This window comes from Melanaphis sacchari, unplaced genomic scaffold (genome assembly GCF_002803265.2).
Source record: "Melanaphis sacchari strain LSU unplaced genomic scaffold, SCAv2.0 Contig4_pilon_pilon, whole genome shotgun sequence".
NCBI classification, from domain to species: domain Eukaryota; kingdom Metazoa; phylum Arthropoda; class Insecta; order Hemiptera; family Aphididae; genus Melanaphis; species Melanaphis sacchari.
Genome location: NW_020271335.1, coordinates 11,172,930 through 11,199,129, shown reverse-complemented (window position 1 = coordinate 11,199,129; position 26,200 = coordinate 11,172,930). Strand labels below are relative to the sequence as shown.

The following is a 26,200-nucleotide window of genomic DNA, read 5'->3' as shown; positions in this document are numbered from 1 at the left end:
GTTTTGAAGATTATTCAAAATTTTTCAATATTTATCAATTTGCAATTCATTAAAAGATAATGCGTTTTCTTTAACTATTATACGAATTGGTTTTCGATGATTTTTATAGACTTTAAAGTTTAAATGTATGTGTAATGGAAGCTGGTATTGCTATGCTACATTTTTACGTGTAAAACGTGATTAACAAACAAAAACAAAATAAAACGAGAAAAGGTGAAATCAAAATTCAAGTCTGCGTTTCTTTTCTATGTATTCGCAAATAATGTAAATTTATATAATAATGGTGTACAATACATACCATACACATTCATATTATATGTTTATTGTTTATATATATGCCATATTATAAATGTTTTGAACAAACCTATTGTTAAGGTCCCGATTTTAGGGATATTCACCAGGGACTATAATATAATATTACATAGTGTTAATGTAGTATAATAATACTCAGGATGTATCATTTTAAATAAAAGACTTAGGATAGTATACGACATATGTATTGTGTCGTATGTGCTATATTGCGAAAGAAAATATTGCTGTTGTGTATTCAATCGATTCCATTTTATTATTAAATAAATTTTTTTATGTACATATAAGAACGAATTTTATATACGTAGTATAAAAAATATTTTACAGAAAATCGTAAAATAACAAACAGAATATATAATATACTTAATATTAAAAATAATTTAATTATAAAATAACAGCATACACTTTGAGCAAATTAATATTATAATCGTAAATCGTTGACACATCCATGGTTCATTCTGTACTCGATATACAAAATGCCAGTATTATGCCAGTAATATAACGCTATCACGACTAAGAAATGCCACCACTGATGTGATGATCCTATGTAGTCTAATTTACCTGAAAAAAAATTATTTAATTTATTAATAACAATTCAAAATACAATGAAACGTAGTTCAGATAAAGAACTGCTTAAAATAATGTGCCTTTATATTACACCTGATTATCGCACAATAAATAAAACGATTTATGTATACATGTTCTTATTTGTATCGATAATCGTTTGTGTGTGATTGTTAATATAATATTATGTCTTAATATATATTAAATATTTTTTACATCATATAAAATATGCTTTAAACACATAATAGTGAAAAAGAACTTAGATTCCCATTTCCAAATAAATCATACACTGAAGTTGCTCAAAAATAATGATCTATTAATATAATTATCAAATTTAAATTCTTCAATTTTAAACTGTGTACAGTGTTGGTATGTTTAATATAATTTGTAATAATATTATTTCTAACGACAATTTTTTTCGGTGACATATTTCTTTTAATAATTTTTAACATTATTATTGTTTAACTAATTTATTATAGTTAAGGTTTTAAAACGATCGTGTAGAAACGCGATAACGAATATTTCACTAATAAGAATTTCGCGAGAATTTGTTTTGGCGTCATTCGATTTGCAATAAATACGTAGGCCTCTTAAACATGAAATTCAGTCATTTTTGATTGTTAAAGAGATAGAACTCGTTTAATTATGTAAGAATTTTAGTTAAAATATTTAACTATTGATGCACAATAAATTAATATCGTTAATATTGTTATTGACACAATTTCAGACAATAGAAGAGTTTTAAATGGTATTGTCGCAGCTTATTAACTTATAATATTTTTATAATTTATTTGAAAATTCTAAAAATCAATTTGCAGTTAATTCGCAAAATATTGGTACAATTTTTGAAACAATCGAACTCGGGCAATACTAAGCCAACTTTATGGACATTATCGTCCAGAATTTCTCTGCAAATATAAATTAAACATAGACGTTGATAACATAATATATAATTATGATAACTATATGTAGGTAGTAGGTACACAGTAAACGGTAAGAATTCGTACGAGTTATTTATTATTATATTAAATAGTAAATTTCATCTAAATCATAAATAAATAGTATTTGTAATCACTAAAAACTGAAAAAAAATATATCAAAAAATTAAACAAAAATTTATTTTAATTTTAAATTTATTTAATAATAAATACATTAGTTTGAATGATAATAATATTTTTATTTATTATTAATTTCCAACAGATGCGCTTAGCTATTTTTTTTTGAACAAATAGATACTAATAAGAAATGTACTTAGTTTATTCACTGTAATTTTAATTAACTATACTAATATTGTAAATAGATAGGTACTAAAATATTTACCTTTGAAAAATCGCTCTGGCATTCTAGTAACGTAAATTAGAAACGCTAATCCGGAAATTAGGTACATGTTTAAAATTCTTGATAACAATTTCTGAAAAATTAAATAAACAAGATAAGTTATCTTTTTAACAGAATTAAATTATTATTTGTAAGTTTATTATAACAGACGAATGGTCAGTAATTTAATCTTACTGTATGCAATAATGATATAAATAACTTATAAATAGTTAATAATTTATTAGATAAAAGTAACATTTAAATAATTATAATTTTTACACTAGGTGATTTATATTTATAATAATATAATATGAAATTACTTAAAAAGTTTTTATAAGTACACACATGATAACTAAATAACTAATTATTAATTCAATTTTTTAACTAAGTTTAATATTTCTTGATAAGTTCTGTTCAGAGTTTATAAATAAAATGTATTTTATTGATTATTTTCGTAAACTTTAACTTAATAATTTTAAATTTACGTTTATAAAATAATATTTTTTAATAATGAACATTATAGCTACTCATTTAAACCATATTTAAAAGTACATTATAAATAAATAATAAGGTATCTATGTGAGGATAATAATAATTTACAGGAAATCCTGAATATTTAATTACGTTGTCTATATTGAATAAAAAAACTAGTTCCAATTTCATTAGTTCTTTAGCTAGTCCATTCGGTGTTAATATATAATATTACACAATACACATATAAAATAGTATGATACATCAATATGTTTATAATTGAAATTTTTTTTCAATAATGTATAAGTATGTATATTATATAGTTGTTGATACATTTTTTTTATAAATTAAAATGTTTAGTAAAATTATTTATACATGGTGTTCATAAATCATGTTTTAAACTATGATATTAAGAACATATAATTTTTAAGATTAAAAACGTCTAAGTATTTTATAGCAAATATTTAATAATGAATATTCCCTAAACTATAATGAAAATATAAAATAGAATTTTTAACTTGATATAATATGCGTTTGGATATTTCTAAGGGTTAGAATTTAAATGTATTCAAATTTTCTACATAGATGTTTGAACACCATACGTGTTCTAAATAATATGCATTAATGCATTATTAATAAAAGTTTTAATTTTTTTTTTTTCATGAATTATTTATACCATTAACTATGTTGCTGTATGAACAATTGTGTTTGACACAATATACTTTAACAATAAGAAATAAAAATTAATAAGATTCATTAGGAACTTATTTAGGTATGACACGATTATTTATTCATTTCATTTGTTACAAAACCGTAATATTACTTATTAGTATATTTATAAATAATGTAACTTAGATATTTTCAAAATAAATAAGTTATATTAGCGTACTCTTAGTTATAGTATTATTTTGAAAAAAAATGTAATAAAATAAAATATAAATATATAGTTAGTATTAACACAGATCTTAAAAAACTAATCCTGGGCATGTATTTTTTTTAATATTCTTAGTGTGTTATTTAATTTTGAATTATTATTGTTGACAGTATATTATTGTAATACTTACAGCCACTATTGGATTTTCCCATCCACCCATAATGACAACCCAGTGACACGTTGGTATCACTCCGTATGCTGCCCAACACACAAATGAGATCATTTTCAAATTATCACTTGCTTTAAACTTTGGTATTTGTAATGCCATGACAAAAACAAATATAAAGAATACTGTAGACAAGTAAAACATTCGATGTACCTGAAAAATACATAATATACCGCACTGAGTTTTAATAAAATATTTATTTAAAAAATTCACTAAAATATATTAATAATATAGTACTGGAATAAAAATATTCACTTACGGGATGGCACCAAAAAGCATAATAAATTCCTGATAAGTAGATACCCAACAAGCTTAATGCTATGCCGAACAAGTCAAAAGATAAAAAACAGTTGAAATGTTTCTCGGATTTACATGAAAACGTGTGATACATAGTTGATGATGCCATGCTAATCTAAAAATACGATAAAAAATTACATGAGTAAATTATATTAAAATAAAACACATATGATACAAAAGATTATAAAAACAAAAATTTTGTTATTAAGACTATGATCTATAAAATCAGTAACTAAATAATACGAGTACATAAGACTAAAACAGATTTAAAAATATACAGTAAATTAAAAGTTGTGAATTATAAAGATAAAACTATTATAATAATACAATTATTATTGTCTGTCCAATAAAATGAAGTGCATATGAGTGCATCCGTAAGACGTTCCATAAGTGTATCATTTATGTGTAAAATACATAATAAAATAGCCACAGTAGATTTTATACAAGAATACTACTAGTATTTATATATATATAAATATAAATTCAAGCCTTATTGTAATAGACTATAAATTATAGTACGAGTACTTATTTGATTAAAATGAAATAATTAAGTTAAAATTTCAAATTTTTGGGACTTATATAAAATTAATTTTAAAAATTTAAATAAATTCAATAATCATACCGTATTATATATTAAGTATACCAATAAAGAAATATAAGTTTATTAGATATTTAGTTGTGAACAGAGTTAGATAGATAGTTTAGATGACAATTCGAATACATATTTTACAAATAAAAGAATAAAAATTATTAAAAATTATATTTTCTTAAGTAATACTATATATTTATTATTTTATTTAATAAAATATCTGAAAATTACTCATGATTTATTGATTAATAAATACTAGCAATTTCATTATCTCGAATAAAGTTCAATACTACTTTCAGTTACTTTTTGTAAATTGCCTACAAAACAAAAATTAATAATGATATTGAAGATAGGCTAGGAAATTATTCGATATAATAGAATGTTTATTATCAATTACACTTGTGTATAATAAAATATGATACTACAATAAACTAATATGTTAATAATAATTATAAATTTAATAAATATAAAATTTAATATATTTTAAAAGCATCCTTAACCTATGAAATCTACTTCAGGTTGGTCACAGGGTAAAATGATTTCATTAACATCTTGAGATCTATGGGTTGAAGATACCCACTTACTCAATGCATATCCATTCTCGCTTGGACTATTTAAATCGAAAACATACTTTTATAATCGATAATTAATAGTTGGTAATCGAAATTACCCATAATAGTTATCAGTAATCTGAAATAATCAATATGTTGTTATGACCTAATGGTGATCATGAAAATAGTTAGAGATAACCAACAAGTACCAAATGACTTTTTATTCAAAAAATAATGTTAAATTTTATTAAAATAACAATTATAAAGAATTCTTTGAATTTAAATAATTAATTGGATAACGTTTTATACAAATAATACTCTTCTCTAGTTGTAAATACCTGAAAACATCCAAGTAGTAGACCCACGACAAGTTTATCAAACGGTGAAGCGTGAATATTTAACAATAGCAAGTCATAAATTGTTAAACCGAAAAACAGCATCCAGCCAAATACATGTGACCAAATATTTATAGTTTCATTGGTCATCCAAAAAGCACTAAAACAAAAAGGTAACATCTTCCAATTAGTCATTATTTTTTTAAATTATCCATGTAAATAATAAAATGTAAATTAAATTGATGATAAATTTTAAAATTTATCCTTGTATGCACGTTAATGCATTATTATAACTTATATAACTATATATTTTATTTTAGTATGGATGACTATGTTTTTTCTATGATAGTTAAGCAGCTAATAGATTTTTTTTTTTGCAACTTTATGATTACAACTAAATTATTAATTGTAGAATTCGTAGCCTAAAGGAGCATCGTCATTTAAAATGACACGACTTTACGAAGGTCATTGACATTTTTTATTGACAATTTCAATGATCTGTACATTTTCAAAAATTACATTGAAGGTTAGATTATATTTCAATCGAATATATATTTAATAATAAACCATACATTAATATATCTTTATCGAAAAAAGTTGGTAAATATAATTGTATTAGTATTTTTTTATTATTTTAAATTATTTGAACTAAACGCCTAATGAATGTTTACAAGTTTATAAATCCTTAAAGTCCAAGGACTTTTAATACATCCAAGTATAGAAAAAATATTTATTTTTTTTTAAATTTTTATAATACCCTATAGTAAACTCCTACTTAGTTTAAACAAAATTAACCTGGTGGCAAAAAAAAAATGAGTCTTTTATAATATCAATATACTATTTTTATTTTGTGTAATCCAATCAATGACATAAAAAATGTTTAAATTGATTACATATTTTTATTGCAATATGATTGTACACAATATAATATGTTTATATAATCACTCATAATTAATATTATCTGAAAGTAATCATATATTTCTGATGTATAAAATACAGAATGAATATTTCATCATCATACCTCTCTATGCACATTTTTGTCGATAGACTCGCTCTATAGCCGGATGTAATGTATGGATTAGATTGTAAATGCGGTTCAACTTCATGGAACTGCAATAATGATAATTCTTTTGGGCTTCTCGATAACAACGAATCTTTTGATTTCTTTAGAAATTCTTTATGGTCCTAAAAAAAAAAAAAAATACTTAATAAAATTGTTGTAGTATTTTTATGAACAATACATTTTCATATTAACTCATATAATCATTTAAAGAGGTGGATAGCTACAAATTTAAAAGATATTAAAATATTAATAGATAATATCAGAATAAAAGAATATTTATTTTTCACTATCGTACTTTAATATAATGTAATTTTATAAATTGTTATTATTTTTTATCATTAAATTATAAATTGTTAATATTATATTATGTATAATAAGTCTATATCTAATGTTTAACAATACTAAATGTTCATGTGAATAACCGATGGAACTAATGTATTAGTGCATAATTTTTAGTTCGTTAATAAGCTATTTCAAATTTGAATGCATCAATAATTAGATTTTAATATGTATAAAACGTGTACGTTGTACATTTTATTAATTGTAGTAATATTTAATGAAATATAGGTATTTTAGTTTATAATTCAATGTAATAATATAATAAACCTGTTTAAGTTGTACGCAAATTATTTTTTACTTGTAGTAGATACCTCTTTAGACTTTTCATAATTATTAAATGTTATCTTACAAGCTATATAATAATAAAATTGTAATTTATAATTAATGCAAAAGTTTTTTTCCGTATAATTAGGATTAATTTAGTCTGTTATTGTATCTGATAAAGAAATAATTAAAGAAACACTTATTATATCAAAAGCTATTATATTTTTTATTTCTTTTTTTTTTAACAATTATTGTTTGGAAATGAATTTTAGTTATCTTTGTAAAAAAAAATATACGTAAAAAGTATATTTTAAAATACCATTTTATTATAAGAAAAAAAATAGCAATAATATTAATGTTTATAGTATTTAAATGAACGATTGGCAAAGAATAAAGATAACTAGGACACAATAACACTTTAACGTACAAAATTGTTTGCTTGTATGAAGAACAATTTGTTTATATAACTTTGAAATCCAATTATAAATTAATACACAAGTACATAAAAGACATTCAATAGCTACAGATGTATTAGACTTATATTATATTGGTGCAATGCCATAAAATATTATTCTTCGTTTAAAATATCTGTTTCGAATTTAAGAAAATGCGATTATTGCTGTATTTTTTTTACTGGAGTTATATTATTAGAAGTGACATTTATTTTTGGTTTAGGTATGTATAATGCCTAGATATATGAATAAATAATCTATAGGCAAAACAAGCTTTTAATTTAACTTTTAATAATATGTAAAAAAATTAGATACTTAATAATTTATGGTTTCTTAAAATATTATGGGTTACAATTTAAAACTATATTTTATCATTTGATATGTTTATGTACAAATAAACTAAAGTTTATTTCATATTATTGATTTCAGAATAAATGTCTGGAAACAAAAATAGCGTCCCATCACAGCTGACTCACGATATTGTTTATTTGTTTAAATAATCAGTGCATTTTTAACATTGATACATTTTTTTATCGGCTTGTTTCAGATATGTACCCAAAATTTAACTGGCAATATTCGGAGTTGACTTAATAATCACCCAATCGCGTACTTATACTCTCCTTTCATCGTTTGTATTAATTATATTTTTAATTTTTGGAATTTTCAAGTGAGTACCATATTTAAGACCATCATATTATTTTAAAATATTGAGATTTATATGTACATACAGTACATGCATATCATCACGGACATTTCAAAGAGACATGTTGCTGATCACAAAATTAGCAAACAAGGAAATAATTATCTCGTGTAAGTTTTTAACACTTTTACGATACTTTAAAAAAAAAAAATAAAAATATATTATAGTACTTGAACTTGACAAGAGTGATAATTTTACAATCGTCACAGTCAAAGACCATGTAGCAACAACAGCACCAAGAGCAGTGTTTGTATTTCGCATTAATCGTACGCTGTATTTTGTATGGCGCGAACACGTCGAAATAGCACAAGGTGTTTAAAATTCTCCGGTCATTTCCGTGTGTATAATATATAATAATATATACTCCTAATATTGTTATTGTTATAATATATGGTATTGTAGCTACGTCGTCTGGCGTAAGGTCGCACGCATAGTATCACGCAAACTCGTTAATTTAATTTTTCGCGAATATTCCCAACTATATTATGATACATGTACACATCGTATCTATGTGTTAGACTACACCTATTCCACATCATAGTATTTCTACTTACTATAGAAGAGGTCTGCACGGACTAAAAATTTTCAGTTCGGTTCGGCTTTTTTTTTTTTTTTACAACTTGAATAGACCTAGAAACAATTTGTAATAAATAAGCAACAGCCCCGTTTTATTTAAATATTCTGATCCGGCTGGGGTAAAATTTTTATTTAAGTAAGCCCGATACGGTGGAGTTCATACATTCCTCTAATATATTTACCGATGTATACATTTTTAACCAAAACCTAGCTCAACCTTGAAATGGCGATTTAATATATATTATTCAAAAAAGGTAAATCCTGCTAAAACTTATAATTTCTCATAGAAATCTGGCCCAAATGTGATTATCAAATAAAAATTTCAGCCCAGTCCGACTTGAATTTAGGAAAAGTTCGATTCTGCCTGGCACATCACTTTTATACACAAAACTAGCCAATGAAGGTATTTAAATTATCGACACCTGCTTTTATACTAATATGATATACGGGTCAAGAAAAGATTAGGTTAATGTGACCAAACGATATGCGTGTCGTTATCGGCGGAAACCGTTTTTACAATTGGCAGACGGATAGCCTCATCGTTTTTACAGTAACTTGGGTTTACTTTTTAATTTATTTTATTGATACAAAAAATGTTATACAGTACATAGGTAATCACAAACGTATATTGTATAATTTATTATCATAAATATAAATGTTGTAAATGTAGTTGCAACGGTTAGGTATATTATATTATAGAAGACAATATTGAACATTTTTAATAGAAAATAACTCCAACACACAACGGTTCAGGAAGACGTCTTACTATATAATGTTAAATGTATGTAACACTATTATGTGTTGCGCAGTACGTGAAAAATATGCGTACCAGTTTGAACGAGTAACTAATATAGTAATTATTATGTTGGTGTATCTGTAAGTATTTAATGGAACAGTAAATAACTAGTAAACACTGCGAATAAAATTGCATCGTAAATGTAACATTCGACAGATAAGCAAGAGAGGTGGATGATCTTTAAAACATAATTTACTTTCATTACATTATATTTATTTTGCAATACATCGGTTTAAATTTAAAAGATATCATGTTTTAATTAATGTGCGATTTTAACAAAAACAATTAAGTATCATAAATCATAATATTATTAACATTCTTTGGTCCCCTGTAAATAACATACAAGTTTATTTTTATTCGCTATAGCACCACTATGCGCCGAGAGGGTCCCACCAAATTGCCTGTAATTTATATATTATCTATATAGTAACTTATTGTAGGTATTAAAATACAGATATAATTTTGCAAATTCGTTATTTTTGCTTCATAAAGTTTGTTCAACTGTCCATAATAAAAAACAATTAGAAGTCGTATAATAAAAAAAATAATAATTATCACACCTTATAGTTAATCCGTCTTCGGCTCGGTATAGTGCGTCGTAGCCTAACCCTATTCGGAGAACCGGGAAAAGACGTACGTAATATTATAGAATATCGTTATTACAGTAATGCATGATACGTCTTAGTCGAAAGAATTCTCAACTGGAACGAATAGTATCTGCGATTTTTTTTTTTTTTTTTTTATCGCTATATCTCATTAGTATTAATTATCTACTGCAATAACTATTGCGACATCATCTCTAAATAACATCTTTCTGTTAGCGTACGCATGTAATGTTATTATTGACGTACGTTTGTTATGTCTATACGGCGATGTTCACTATAAAATATACCATAATATACGCACACAAGTGTTTACAATGTTTAGATTAGCGGACGGAGAGCGTTTACAAAACTACGAAAAAAAATTCTCTCTTCTTCATTTGTTTGTACATATATATATATATGTATGTATGTATGTACAGGAAACGTGCAGTATACGCGGAAAACCATAAATTTGGATACTTTTAGTTTTATATATATACAATAATTGACCTTCCAATCCTACGCATCAGCCGTACTACAGAATTAATTTTATTTTATATACATAGAGAAATTTACAATAAGAGAATATGTGTTATTAAATTATTTCATGAAAAAACGCGTGAGAAAAAATTACCCAATAATAACGCTATCTTTTGTTTGCATTTATTTATTTATAAAGAATATATCTAAAAAAAAATTTAAAAATATTTAAATTCTGTACAAAAACACGACTGACCTGCTATGTTATGCTGAAAAATCAGTTGCTGGGTAAAGACTGATAATTATAATGTTACACTGTTATATAACGGATAAGTGGATACAGAAAAATTACAATATATTTTTAACACCATAGGTGCAATTTTATAAAATTATAGTTGCAATAAAAATGAATGGTTACTAGCTTTATTACGCATAGAAAGTATCGTTTTTATAACACTAATCGCTATACTATTATACTTGCATAATCGTACACAATTTTCATATTTCTTCAAAATAATGCAACCGGCAATTAATTATTTTCTATAGTTAATATAATTACTGTAGCTGTTATAATTGTTCAAAATACATTTATAGGTACATTAAAGGAATAATATATACAATATAATATAGGTTCATATATACTTAAATCAATTTAAAATAAAGGATAATATTCTAGCAGTTTATTAACCAGCTGACTGATAACACTTCATGCTGGAAAAATGTGCCTAAACTTTCGACCACTAAACACAAAATGCTTCAGATGCGATAGTGCAGCAATCTTCTACTTTGAGCATGGCCTAAAAATTTAAAATCGTCCAAAGCCAAAATCTCGATTATGGTAGGTGTTATTAGATATTACTTGTTGTTATATTTAATCCCCTTTAAGGTTATATCGAACTACAATGTTCAACTTAGGGTAATGAAAAAAAAAAATCATTAGGTAAATGACTCATCTATAGACAAACCAACATATTGTTGTCGTTGTAAATATTATTAATATCATAAAATTACAAATCTTTCATATGTTTTTTTTTTTCATTGTCATCATTAATTTTTTTTTTTTTTTAAATGTAGTTTTGTTAATATTTATAGGTGTTTGTTTTGACAAGCGTCACGTACTGTAGACCTGTATTACGCAAAACGCCGAGTTCGCATTCGAAATTTTCCAATATGTATTCAATACACGATCGACATTGAAAGCTATATGCTGGATTATTTTTTCAGACGTTGAGTACTGAATAGCTTATGAAATATTTTGGAACGAAATACCTACCTACTATTTACATACATCCATATATATATATACACTTAGTACCTTGTTCTGTAGTATTTTAGATAACAGGCATTTATTTAAACGGAATGATAAGAATCTACAAATTAATAAAAACATATTATCGGAATATTAATATTACAATAAATAATCTAGTATGTATGATAAATCCGTTCGTAATTTTAATGGTATTATTCAAAACTCTTCAAAATTAAATACATCATTCTATTGGGATTTATATATTTTTACTGCAAATAGAAAAAAAAAATATTTAAACAATAATTAAAATCATACCATCATGATTTAATTTATATTGAATGGTTTTTCTACACATTAATATCGAGTATTTTAGGTTTTTCCATACATTATAATTAAATTATAGTTTTAAAAAATGGTGTTTATTCAATTATGACGAATTGTTACACATAAACTTTTTTTACCTGTTTACACTGTCATAACTATTATTATTATCGTGATAATCTATACCCGCAATCTGCGTATGTTGTCTCCGTCTTACACATTTATAATATAACAAATTTATGTTCAGTAAAAACAATTTTGTGTCGTTATCCTTAATATTAAGTGAAGGTTAGGTTAGTGAATTGACCTATAATCAAAGTTAAAAATAAGAATATTTTCTGTGCAAGATAATATGAATGTTGTAAATACTTCAAGTTAAAAATACTCATATCTAGCATGAAAATTAAAATTTTATTAAAAAAAAAAACAAAAAAAACTTTTAACTTTTATAATAAGTCAATTCAATCTAATATTAAGGGTAACAACACAAAAGTGGTTCTAATGAACGCAAATTTCCTGTATTGTGTGTTTGTAAAACGGAAACAACATACGTGAGTGTAGCGTCTTATTAAACTTAATTTAATAACATTATTGTTTGTATTAAGTTTATAAGTATATTTTTTTTTGGTTTCATCACTAAATAGTGCACGGCAATAGTTTTTAATTTCAGATATTGACATTTTATTAATGCTCGGTAATTAATATTTATTTTTGTCAATAAACGCCTAACACTTTCAATATAATAAATTTATCATACAATAAACGTTTTTTCCCTATTCTATTGTGGTTTAATTATTATGTAAATGTTTTAATATTATAATATAGTAATTTAATGTATAATTGCAATTACAGGTTGATATGTCAATTTTTTTTTTTCATTAGTTCGATTCATATAATATAATATAATGCTTTAGGTTCCAACTACAAGTACAGGTTATATACTAAATATTTCTGTATTTATGACTTCTATATATTAAATTATTCAACAACGCATTATTCAAATTTATAATCTCCGCTATATATTAAGTATTAAACTGTGAACCAAAAAATATAATTTATTAATGTGCACTTTTTTCATCAAATTATTTAAATATTTTATATGTACACAACATATAAAATTGACCTCCAGAACACTTCCTACTACTATAAATATTCCGGAAAGATTATATTAAGTCGAAAGCATGGTAGATAATACAAGAATATTTAGTAGTTGTTTACATAATATCCATTATAATGATGTGTGTTATACTGTAATTATAATTCAACTCGAGTAGGTTACTTTTGTATCAAGAAACTTCCTTCGCGATTTTATTCATTAGCAAATCTGTTTTACATCAAAAATGTATTAGTCTATTTGTTGTAAGTATATACTTCTATAGTGTTTTACATTAAATATAAGAAATTATAAATTAAAAAATATATGCTAAACTTATAAATTATAATATTAAATAAATTTAAAACATGTTCCGTATTGTAAAATTATAAAGTGTATAATTACTAATATCGCGTAATTAAAAATTAACACTCAAGAAGTCGAATAGTGCGGAAATAAGTTGATAAGTAAAAATCATGAAATTTTTATTTATTTGTATACGAATAAAATCATCAAAATAAAAATTACCAGAAGTTGCTTAATCTTATTCCATGTAAGGGATGCAGCCATAATCAGACGAATTCCTATTTTCTGATCTGGTCTGATTACTTTAATAACATTCCTTATCAACTATCTCATTTACTTATTGTATTCTATTGTACAGATTGTACAAATATCATATAAATTTAAATTTAAAAACATTATTATCTATTATATAATATACCTACTGTTCAACTGTTTTGTCTTTAGTCCGTAACAAAACTATTAAAAACCCGTTTAAATTATATTGCGAAACAGGTAATCGCCATTCTGTTTAAATTCTACTTATTTACAATAAATACGTATAAATAAAATATGCAAATATTTTTCTACGTCGTTTTTAGAAGATACCTACTGTGAATTTGTACGTTCATTTAAATTATTATTTTATGTTATATTATTATATCATATTAAATTGTATTAATAAAAATAATACAAAAAGAACTCCGTGTCGTCTATGAACGACGAGTTTAATAATGAATTGGACAGCATTTGAACCACTCAAGAAACGTCATTTTAATAAGTAACGAAGTGCGCGAGGATAACTGCTAACGTGTGCTCACGAGTAAGTCCAGAAAACAATTTATACATCTATGCCCTGGATCATAAAAACAAAAAAGTGATTTGGTGTAGGCGTGGTAGTTGGCCTAAGTCACTAATGTGTTCTGAGGTCAAGCATCAGCCGGCGTCGCTAACTCCCGGATGGGTGACCACCCGAATTCTTAGTAACCAATCCATGGTACACACACATACACACATGCGTTCCAACCATACTAACCAAATTTTACAAACCTTATACAAAAAACCTACTGTTCTTATCCTTAGCTAATGACCTTAGTTGTCAGGCGGCAAGCTTAAATAGGATCAATAAAAAAAAATAACAAATACAAAAAATTATAGTTTACGAAGAAATATTAAAAAATCAATAGAAACTTTAAAGAATACTTTAAAAAAATGCTTTTTTTAAATGACTAAAAAAATATGCACAGGCAACGCCGGGTGGAACAGCTATATACCTAAAGTTGATGTGTCGAAAATATTATCTATACATCAAATCAGAAAACCAAAAATATTATTTATTCTTACGCGTTACGTTAAATGTTAGTATTAAACAACCAAATTTAATATGGAAATATTTTGTACATGCAACGAAGTGCACAGAGCCAGCTAGTTATATTTTAATATTACTAATTATTCGTATACACTCGCAGTAACTATAATATAATACGTGTTATGTGTTGCGATTGATATATTGTATTTGTGGTGCCTAAGTCTTTAAAATCAGTTATGTAAATATATGCACTAATTTATAATTTATACACGTGTTAAGTTTCGATCCATCGATCACCTGTTCCCGTAATGAAAACGATTTGTGGAGTTTTGCGAAACAACAGTATTTAGTTTAATAGTAATCGTGCCTCCTGGATACTATAATTCTTGTTGATTACTAATTTGAACATGTTTGTGATCCAGATTATTTGTAATTAATTTGAAAAATATACATCATTCTGCAGTCTTTGTACGCCATTCATATTTTATTTCCTCAAAACAGACAAAACATTTCGAAAATACCGGACGTCGTCTTGTTTATCTTTTTTTATTATAATAACAACATCAATATACATATTTTGATGTAGAATAATAAATCGGAGGTTATCAGACGATTTCTTAGCGTGTGTATTAGGTACCTATATTATATAGTGTATAGATATTTAATTTTTTTGTGTACTATAACCGCATACGATAATATTTTTAACATACAGAGTGATTTAACAAACATGCTCATCGTCGTTTTTTAATTCAATAATGGATTTATTCAAAATCTGATATTTGAAATTTTTAAATATATACTCAAAGACCATATTTTCAAAATTTTTAAGATTATTTCATACTACTTAAGAAATACAATCATGTGGAAATACAAATATTTATTTTTTTAAATAATAACTCTTTTTTATTTTAAATTATTAATCAGTACAAAAAGATTTAAAGAATTTAAAAATATAATTTTAAAGTAAGGTTTATTTAAAAATTCCAAAAACCAAGTTTTAAATTACTACATATTATTAAATAAAATAAAAAGGAAAGCTTGCTTGGTTAATCGTCTGTATATCAGTATATACGTCCTATGGTCAAACGCTCATTGTGTTCTTAAGTTGTATCTATGCAAACTACTAGTACAAACAAATCAATAGTTTATTAAATCACGGATAAACGAAATAAATGTACTGAAAGTAAAATTATTAATATAAGCTACTTCCTAAATAAATTTCAAACGCATACTTGTATAGTTATATAAAAAATCACAATAGATAAAATTATAAGCAGCGTGTTATAATATATCAATATTAATGTTTTATGTAGTTACCTAATATTTTTATAATTTCTTAAAGATTACTCTATACCACTGTGATTTAAACGTGAGAATATATAACATTAGCCAGTGGATTTTTTAGGGTTTCATCGCCCTCGCCTGAAAAGAAACTCAAATTACATATCCGACTCTTTTACTCTGCAGTCTGCACACAACCATATAAGTTATTTATTTTTGTGACCGAACCATAAATTTTACGTTTTTTCATTAGGAATTTAAAGTTAACAATTATAGAGGATATATAACCAAACCTAGAAAACTTATCGAAATATTCAATTACATTAAAAAAATTATGTTTATTTATGAAACTATGTGTTCAATAATATTATATACCTAATATATAGATGACTGCAATAGTTTTATATCACATAAACACACAATTTGGACACAAAACGTTTAGATAGATATTACAAAAATTACAATTACTGGTAATAATATGCTTAGTGCATTTTTGTATAATTACATACATTTGTGTATCATTTATGTCAGGTATTTGTAACTGTTCTTATTATAAATAGCTCGTATATCCAATTCTTGCTGCCACGTTGAAGTTATCGTCTGGCATGTTCGAAAATCGCTATTCGAAAGTAAGTTTATCTGTAAATGTGTTATTCAAGTATAGTATTTAGCTATTTTTTGAGAGCATTAAATGATAAATTATAATTAAAACGCGCGTTAAACGTAATGATATACTTTTGATATAGTGACCAAAACAGTCTACTGCAGCAGTTTGCTACTGGTTAGTCTGGCTCAAACTGCACATATATAATATATAATTATAAACCTAGCCGAACTTTATTAAAAATGTGTACGAATGCCTATCAGAAAAAAAAACATACTATATAACTACACACATGAATAGAATATAAAGGCGTCACAAACAATGTTCTCTGTATAATATAACTGGTGGAATCCCGCACAAATGACATTCGCATTTCGTTTAGAAAGCATACATAACTATTATGCGCGTACACCGGACAAAATCAAATATAATGTCAACTATACGTGATTTTCAACGCTATCAGCACATAATAGTTAATACTTGTCACAATATTCATAGTCAATGCAATTTATAATATAGGTATAGGTATAATCTTAATGTAAAATACTATTGTTAAATTTATAAATTATATATGAAACAATCTGTTGTTTATTATTTTACGTATATTGATATACACGCAACGACTCATATGCAGTATTTTATTGTTTATAGTTAGTAGTTACGAACTGTTGTGTTATTTCTGACGACTCTTGCAATGATATGTTGTTTACCAATGTAAAAATATTTATACAAAATATAGGTTAGGTACCTCTACTTGTACCGCATTTATATACAATAAATTATAAATGCCGCGCCACGCGTTCGGATTCACTGAAAACAATTCTCTCGTAGTTTTTACGGTATATTATATATTTATGTTGTATGTAAAATAAGTGTAGTATTCTGAAATTGTTCACCAATATTGATATCACTGATTTTTCTAGCCTCCTATCCTTCAAAACATATACATATATATTTCAAAAGATGACGCTCCAGATAGTCATAATTCTACATTTGCCTCCTATCAATATGACTTGTGTATTATAACAATCATTTGTGCTATTGAATTAAAATAATATCAATAAACCATATACAACAATTTAACAGGAATTTGGAACCTATAACTTAGTGTACCTGGTAGGACCGCCCAGACTTGACGATATAACTAATTTTAAAAAATTAGATAGGGTACGAAAAATTATGTCAAAAAAAATATTTATTACAACCATTTTCCTTACTCCTTCTGTAAAGACCCTAATTCAAGCACTAACTGTTGGTGTATCAAAATATCGGATGGATTTAAAAATACAATACGTTGTGGTTAAACGAAAAATTGAATATCTATTCAAGTTCATATAGTATATAATAGATTTTAAATTAAATAAATATACTATTTTTCTTGAAAACATCAATATCACATTCTACTGTTGGCAATCACTTATTTTTTTTGTTTTTTGAAATATTTCGTAATAAAGGAATTTTAAGGATCTCAAGGTCAAGGACTCTAAATTATCAAAATTGTATACATCGACTTCACAATCTTCAGTTGTGTTTAGTACGCAAAATATATCGTGTTATATACTTCACATATCGATTAGGTATTTAGATATCAGTTGTAACAAACCGCTCATACTTTTAACCTAGACCTATTAAATTATCATATTACAGAAGTAGACATATTAAAATAGAATACATGTATATGCGTACGAAATGCTTAAATTATACCATTTCCCTTAGGTTCTACCGGGAAATAGTATAATTTATATTCATAATTTATTCTGGACGATAAACATATATTTTTTGTCTCTTATTTTTTATAGGTCATTCACTCGTTTCTTATTCAACGTGTTTCATTTCCTAATGTCATAATTAACCATTAGAGCGAACTAGATTAGGTTAAGGGAGGAGAAAAAAGTATAATTTAGGACAAATCTATGAAATAATAAATATATATCTTTAATAGATTTCATAAAGAAAAAAAAATATAAATCAAATGATGTAATAATAATTATTAATTATAGCACGTGTAGTTTAAAGACAATTATTATTTTTACATTTGTGTACCTGTTATATACAAACAGGTAAATTAAAAATATATATCACATGTGTACAAATTTATACTTAGTAAGTATATAATTATCGTGGCACGTCAATATAATCCTACTGGATTCGTATGAATATAATATAAACGACGTTTGTTAAATCGGTTTCGATTATTTTTAACATTAGTACGTATAATATGTGACGAAAAATAATATAAATCTTAATGTTAATAATAATATAACAATATGTAGGTATACTTTAGTATACTATATAAATATCTTATATTAAGTAAATGCTATTTATGTACGAGCACGCAAAAACTGCAGGATTACGTTATTTGCATTAGTTTTATTTCATAATCATAAACGCTTCGTTAAATGCACTTTACACAATTATTATAGTTTATATATTATATAGGTATGTCAAAACAATAAAGTTTAAAAATAAATAGGCTTATACTATGCACTACTGTTCACAGAACATACTTGACGTATGGTTGTGAGAGGGGTCTTGAATTCAAGACCATAGAAAATTAGTTACATTTATTCATGCTGAAATATTGAGCTACCGATTTTTTTTTTATTTAACCTTTCCTCTTAAATTCTGAATCTAATATAATAATTTACCTAATTGCGCCAATAATTAGAACGAAATCGGCCTTCGCACAGAACATATTATATTAATTCGTATGATATAAATTATGTCATTATTTATCTATTCCAATGCCCCACTACAATCGATCATACTATAATTTGTATTATATATAAGAAGTCAAATTTATATTATAATAATAATGCATGTTGTAGGTATGCTTGTCGTCGTCTGATAAATATAGTATAATATTTGAGAGCATTACAAATCACGAGGACGCACATGCCATGTCCAATCAGTATTATATAGATGTATATATATATATATATATATATATATATATATGTGTGTGTGTGTGTGTGTGTGTGTGTTTATATATATATATATATGTGTGTTCGACCTCGCAGATGAATATTGAACCTGCGGGGATTTACGTTTTGTGCATACGATATACTGAATAAACGCGTAAAATGCATCTATGATAAAAGTCAACGTTTTAAACCAAAAAATGTACATATTTATAGTCTCTTTGTAGATTAAATTATGTTAAATTAAGCTTCACCAGCATTCATCAAAATAGTAAAGTTACATTAAACGGATTTATAAACTGTTTTACAGCACAACTTCATTAGACTTTCACGGCATATTATATTATGATACCTATTTTGAATCATTGTAAAAAATTTTGTTAAAATAATGGATTGATGCTTTGAAGTTAAAAATTACAAAAAACAATGTATTTTATATACTTACTACTTACCAGTGGCTATTGCTATTTGTTTTTAAATTCTTATTTAAAAATAATATTATACGCAATAAAATCCCGATTAAAAAAAACATGATACACTTAATGATTGTTATCTAAAAATATTTTGTAATTTCTATAAGAAATAAATATTTGAGAAACCTATTAAAAGCACTTTTTATGAAATTTTACTATTTATTTTTCAAAAAAAAAAAAAAAATGATATCCTTTTTGGTTTCCTCAAAATAAATTATAATCCCACCATCCTATTTAGTATAATACTTATCGTTTCCAGAAAACAAGTAGCGGTGTAGTCTAAAAAATAATAAATAGTTAACAAATTGTTAGTGTATACATGTATATTGTATATATATATTATAAATATATACGCTATACTTATACGAGCGCCTGCATTCTTATACCTAGCGTTTAAGTTACCTGTAGCTCAATACTTAAAACGGAATCACTCACACATTTTAATACTTTTTTTATATAACCATAATTAGGTATATGATTATATAACCATTAATGTTTCCTTAAGGTTAGGTTAGTAGGTTTTAAACTTTTAAGTTTTAACCAAAATTTAATTTAAATTTTAAATTTATGTTCGCTTTACCTATACTTTGCATATCTACATAATATGCCGGACTAGTGTCATGCTATTTAATGACGGTGCTAATTCTAATTAGTTTTAATTCCAATAATTTAAATTTTATCTTTGATGGTGCTTTATCCGAAGTTTTATAAAAGAAAAAAAAATATAAGTTAAAAAAATTGCATCCATCCAGGTGCTCCAAATTTGATAAATTAAATTGCAAATTAATTTACAATTTTAAAAAAATTCATAATTAATTCTTCCCGCGCGTTTACTTTTTAATATTTAATTTGTAATTTAATCGACTTGTATTAAGATGGATGAAAATTGTTTTTATTTTTAGTTTTCGCTTGTAAGATTGGGCATACTAAAAATTATTGATTTATTATTAATTAATAAAATTTTAAATTTTTTAATTTGTTTAAAAATACAAACATTTAAAATAGCTTTATTTAAAGGCCCTATTGTATTCATCGAAAACAACACAATCAAACTCACCTAATCCGATAGAAACTGTTAGATTCGAAAAAAAATACGAGTACAGATTAGGTAAGTATACGAAATAGTGTGTTATAAAAAGCTTAATAGGTACTGCAACAGTCGATACTGACCTTTAAGTGGCTATTGGTCCTCTGGTGCACTGCTGACGGAGACACCATGTACCCGTCCACGGCCAGAGACTCTTTGGCGAAAACGCAACAGTCTGCCGAAGCGGATTCGATCATGTTTTGGTATGCAGGCGACTTCAAAAAATACCTGTTATCGTATATGAGGGGGTGGTATGGCGTATAGAGGCACACGGCACGATCTCGCTCGGGGGCTGCGCGGTCGGCGTACTCACGACTTGGGAAATCGCCCGTGTATTCGCGGTAATCCAACAAAAATAATAATAACCAAACGCACTCGCTCAACAATTTTCCAGTCACTATGCAACGGTGTTCAACGTACACGACCGACGATCTTACCTGCGATATTACGCACTGCGCAAACAATATCGATACTAATATTATAAAACTGTTATTATTTTATCGAACGCCGTCTGCTGCGGTAGGACCACAGCAATACGATATCGTACGATTTAATATTAATGCGTGCGTACTATCGTCGTCGTCGTCGCCGTCTTGCGCGAATCCGACAAAGCAAGTAATGCTGCGACTGCTCTGCGGCGGACACCTGTTAAGACTGTTGCGGCTATGATATTATCATCGCGCTGAATGTTGCGGTAGTGGCGTACACCGTATTATTATTATTATTATTATTATTATTATTGTTGTTATTAATGCAGAGACCGAGAAAACCGGTACCGGCGGTACCGATAAATAGTATAAAAAATCACGCCACCGTCGTCGACACCACTACCACCACCATCAACCTCCACCACTACCACCGCCACAACCGCCACCTCCACTGTTCCGCCGCGGCATAACTCGCGAGCCGACTTGGAACAATAATTTATTATTATGTACATGTATATATTATACGCACGTATATAGCTATACATTGTATACGTATAAAACATGTACTTACTGCAATAATAACGCGTATAATAATAATTGTAAATACGTCGTCGTCGTCTTGCCCCTCAAAGTAGTGGAACGTTCGTTCACCTTGACGTCTCTGACGTTCGTATTATTTCGTAACTAGCGCGTGTACGCTCGACGGCGGCATGCGTGCCGACGACGACGACGTTTGTACAACGGACGCTTTTGTGTTTAGCATTTGTTACTCGTAAGTCGTGAGTAGTATACTATTATGGTTGTAGGTTGCACGTGCATAAGCGCTACTGAGTTGTTGGCGCACTGGATTTGGCTGGATGGAGACTGCTTAGCCGCGCGTAATAAATGAATCGATAGTTGTGAGCATTTTAAAATCGTGATATTTTACACGTCTACAATAATTGACTTCGAAATTAAAATACCGGACACAACAAACCGTAGACAATTATTTTTACATTAACGTTTTACTAACAGGTAAATTCACTTAGTTAAAACTAACGAGACTAAACAAAAAAATACTGGATGTAAATTTGCTTCACGTTACGGCACTTATAAGACGGAGTCAACGTACACGGATAAAACGTCTTTTAAAGAAAAATTTAAAACATTATGTACTAGCCTATATTTACAAATTTGAAGAAAAATTGTTTGATCGGTCTTCCGCGCCTAAACTATTGCATCTAATATGCATATACATAAATATTTTTAACTGTGAAAATCAAAACATATTTATAATAATGCATTGTGTATCAGTAAGTATATAGATTTATCGTTTCAGCGTGTTGAAAATTATATTAACCCAAAAAAGTCTTGAACACTTTCGTCGTAATAACATATAAAAGAAAAATTAAACTTGTACAGTAAAAATTATTTGTTTTATTGATTATTGTTTTTATAATAAAAACTAAGTATAGGTATACTAGATATAACACGACTTCACCTCGAAAAAAATTGTCTAACGTAAAATATGGCATTGCGACGTACGTGCAAATCAACGTCGGTGTTTGGTGTAATTCGCTTTATGAGCTAATTCGACGATCGAAATGGACGATCCGCCTGTGGCGAATTGAATATAGCACTTGACACATATTTTCTAGTATATTTAAGAACAATTTCTTAAACTTTCATCAAAATAGGTCGAATTATTTATGAGTTTATTAAATTACAAACACCCCAAATTAAAATATCAAAATTTTCCAAGAATATATTTTTTTGCCAAACAATTTAAATTTAAAGTATAACAACTGTAATATGAATATACTACACGCTAACAAGTGTCTTAAACACATCATGTCTTTACAATGGTAAACGTAATACCTATATATCATCGGCAATCGCATATTTCATTAGTAATATACTAAAATACAATCATAATTTCTAATATAAATAATGTAATATTCAATACATTAAATTTTTATATAAATATTTATTGTAGCGTGAAAGAATAGGAAAATACCAGTTAGTTATAAATACATTAATACCGTTCGCCGATGTTCCTAAAAAACTAATGTATAGTTAACTATCATAAGTATTTTAAAATAAATATACTAAGTAATACTAAAAATAACCTACACTTAAGTAATTAATGAAATAGAATTTTATCATAGTATAAAAAATGGCGCTAAGTGATCATCAAATAATTTTTTTTCCCAATAAAAATGCGTACCTAACGTTAATAATTATCATATTTCAGTATTTCACAATTAATGAAAAATACAATTTCAACTTAATTTATGCTTGGTTTAAATAAAAAATATTCAAAATATATCCCAATAATTTTTTTGTACACAAACTATAATTATACTTATACACATACAATAATAAATTTTATTATTAAAATTGTGTACTTATTTTATGTAAAAAATAAACTAGGGGAATATTTTTAGTCCTTTAAATTTAATCTATTCTGCGATAATACCAAACAAAGGCCATCGTTAAATTTTTATAAATAAAACATACATTTCTAGTGTTGAAAGAAGTCACTTAGATTCTTTAAAGCAAATTTTTCAGAAACTAAATAGTAGATTTTTTTAGAGAAATATTAACTTCGCATCTCATCAGTTAGGTTTGTACTCTTTGCATTTTAAAACAGCAGAATTTTATTTATAGTTTATACATAACTATTTTATTAGATGTGTTATTACTTATTATACTCAAGTTTATCCATGTAAAAAATATAAGACCAAATTAAATAAAAACTTAAATTTTTTAAATAAAATAATTATTTCCCATTTAAAATCACTTAAATCATTTTAATCATATAACATCATGATAATATTTATTTTTTAGATTCGAGGTCAACCCGTATACAATATAAGCATGATAAACCAATTTTTCAATAAAAAAAACTCAAGTTCCTGAGTATAAAATTATACTAATTCAATTTTTTACATCTTAAGGTAATCCACTTTAGTTTTAAAGACAACAAATTTTATTCAAATAATTTAAAATATATAGATGAATCAATACACAATTTAAAACAAAATATTAATTTTACATGCTAAGTAAATCCTTTAAATTTTGAAAATAACTAAATTGTATTGAACAAATAAATTAGGTTCTCTAAATAAGCCCGTATAAAAAATAAATATAAAAATCTGTTTTTTTTCTCTAAAGAAATCAAATTTTTGGACAAAATAAAAAATTCTGGTTGATCCTGTATTGTCGTGTTGATAAAATGATAAATATTTATTGATTTTCAACAGGGCGTACAATTTATAGTTTGTAGACATCCTATCAACATTCGTCGAGATATCAACTTCAAGATAGGACAATAAGAACTTACAACAGTAATATTACCTACATATTATTATAACTAGCAATTCAGAAATTGTCGATTAACAAGTACACCATATATAAATTACTTACAAAACAACAAATGAGTTATAATATTATAATAATATAAGTTATATTATCTACAAATTATAATTTATTATATGTTTGTGATAAATATATACCTACTTTTTTAGCGGCTATGGGCACTTTCGTTACTTTTATAAAGCGATATTACAATACTTACCTGTATTTAATACAAATATAAAAATGAAATAATTTTTTTTAATTTTTTTATTTTTTCGTATGCAAATTGCGAAGGCCAAATGACAAAAAAAACTTGTCAAGTAATAATTGTACTATGTATTCTTATATTGAATATAAAGACAAAAAACCTATCATTTTCAAAACCGGATTATAATCAGGATATTATTATGGTTACGGTAGGTATGCCAATTGTGAATTTAAATTTAATTAAACTGCAGACTAAGAAAACGTCATATTATCTTATAATTATTTTAATATTTTCAACTATAATATGTAACGACATGAAATATATTGCAATATTATAGTCGGAAATTGTAAGCAGGTTTACCACATCAAATATTGAGACTTCACTAGGCACCAGTAATCCACGACTTTTTTCTATGGCCCTCCAAATATATTATATCATTATAATTTTAATTTAATTTATTTATTTTCAGATATGTATTCAGATTTAAAATTATTTCAAGTGATATTAAAATTATTACACAAACATATTAACAGCGTTTGGATCATTATGTATGTAGTATGTTGTAAAATTATAATAGAATCATCCAAATCAACTCCATATATTGGGGAAATTAAAACTTCTTTTAAAGAAAGTAATGAACTAAAAATATTTTATTCAAAACTTTTTAAAGTATATTTTAAAAGTATTAAAATTCTTACTAGACAAATTATTACTGCTCTCGTTAGCACTTATTTTCGTGAGCAAACATTTTAAATAGTTAAGTAATCGAAAAAATAAATATTGATCACATTTAAGAGACGAAAACTTAAATATATTTT

At 25.9% G+C, this 26,200-nt stretch overlaps 1 protein-coding gene across 1 annotated transcript; it reads right to left on the bottom strand.

Annotated features, from left to right (window-relative positions):
- Window positions 1-673: 673 nt before the first annotated feature.
- On the bottom strand, window positions 674-21,604 carry LOC112598804 (progestin and adipoQ receptor family member 3). Its single transcript, XM_025345427.1, has 7 exons — window positions 21,491-21,604; window positions 6,555-6,718; window positions 5,537-5,693; window positions 4,021-4,173; window positions 3,726-3,914; window positions 2,194-2,284; window positions 674-870 (listed from the first exon to the last, which is right to left on the bottom strand). Exons 1-7 carry the CDS (start codon window positions 21,602-21,604, stop codon window positions 731-733), a joined length of 1,008 nt encoding a protein of 335 aa, XP_025201212.1. The 3' UTR covers window positions 674-730.
- Between the last annotated feature and the right edge of the window lie 4,596 nt (window positions 21,605-26,200).

What these genes read in the sequence shown, in the direction of transcription:
- LOC112598804 (XM_025345427.1), bottom strand. Translation starts at nt 21,604, where the DNA reads ATGATCGAATCCGCTTCGGCAGACTGTTGCGTTTTCGCCAAAGAGTCT. An exon ending in TACTACTTGGATGTTTTCAG is followed by an intron (nt 4,174 to 5,536) that starts GTATTTACAACT and finishes TCGTATTTTTAG; the next exon opens with ATTAGCATGGCATCATCAAC. An exon ending in GGGAAAATCCAATAGTGGCT is followed by an intron (nt 2,285 to 3,725) that starts GTAAGTATTACA and finishes TTAATTTTTCAG; the next exon opens with AAATTGTTATCAAGAATTTT.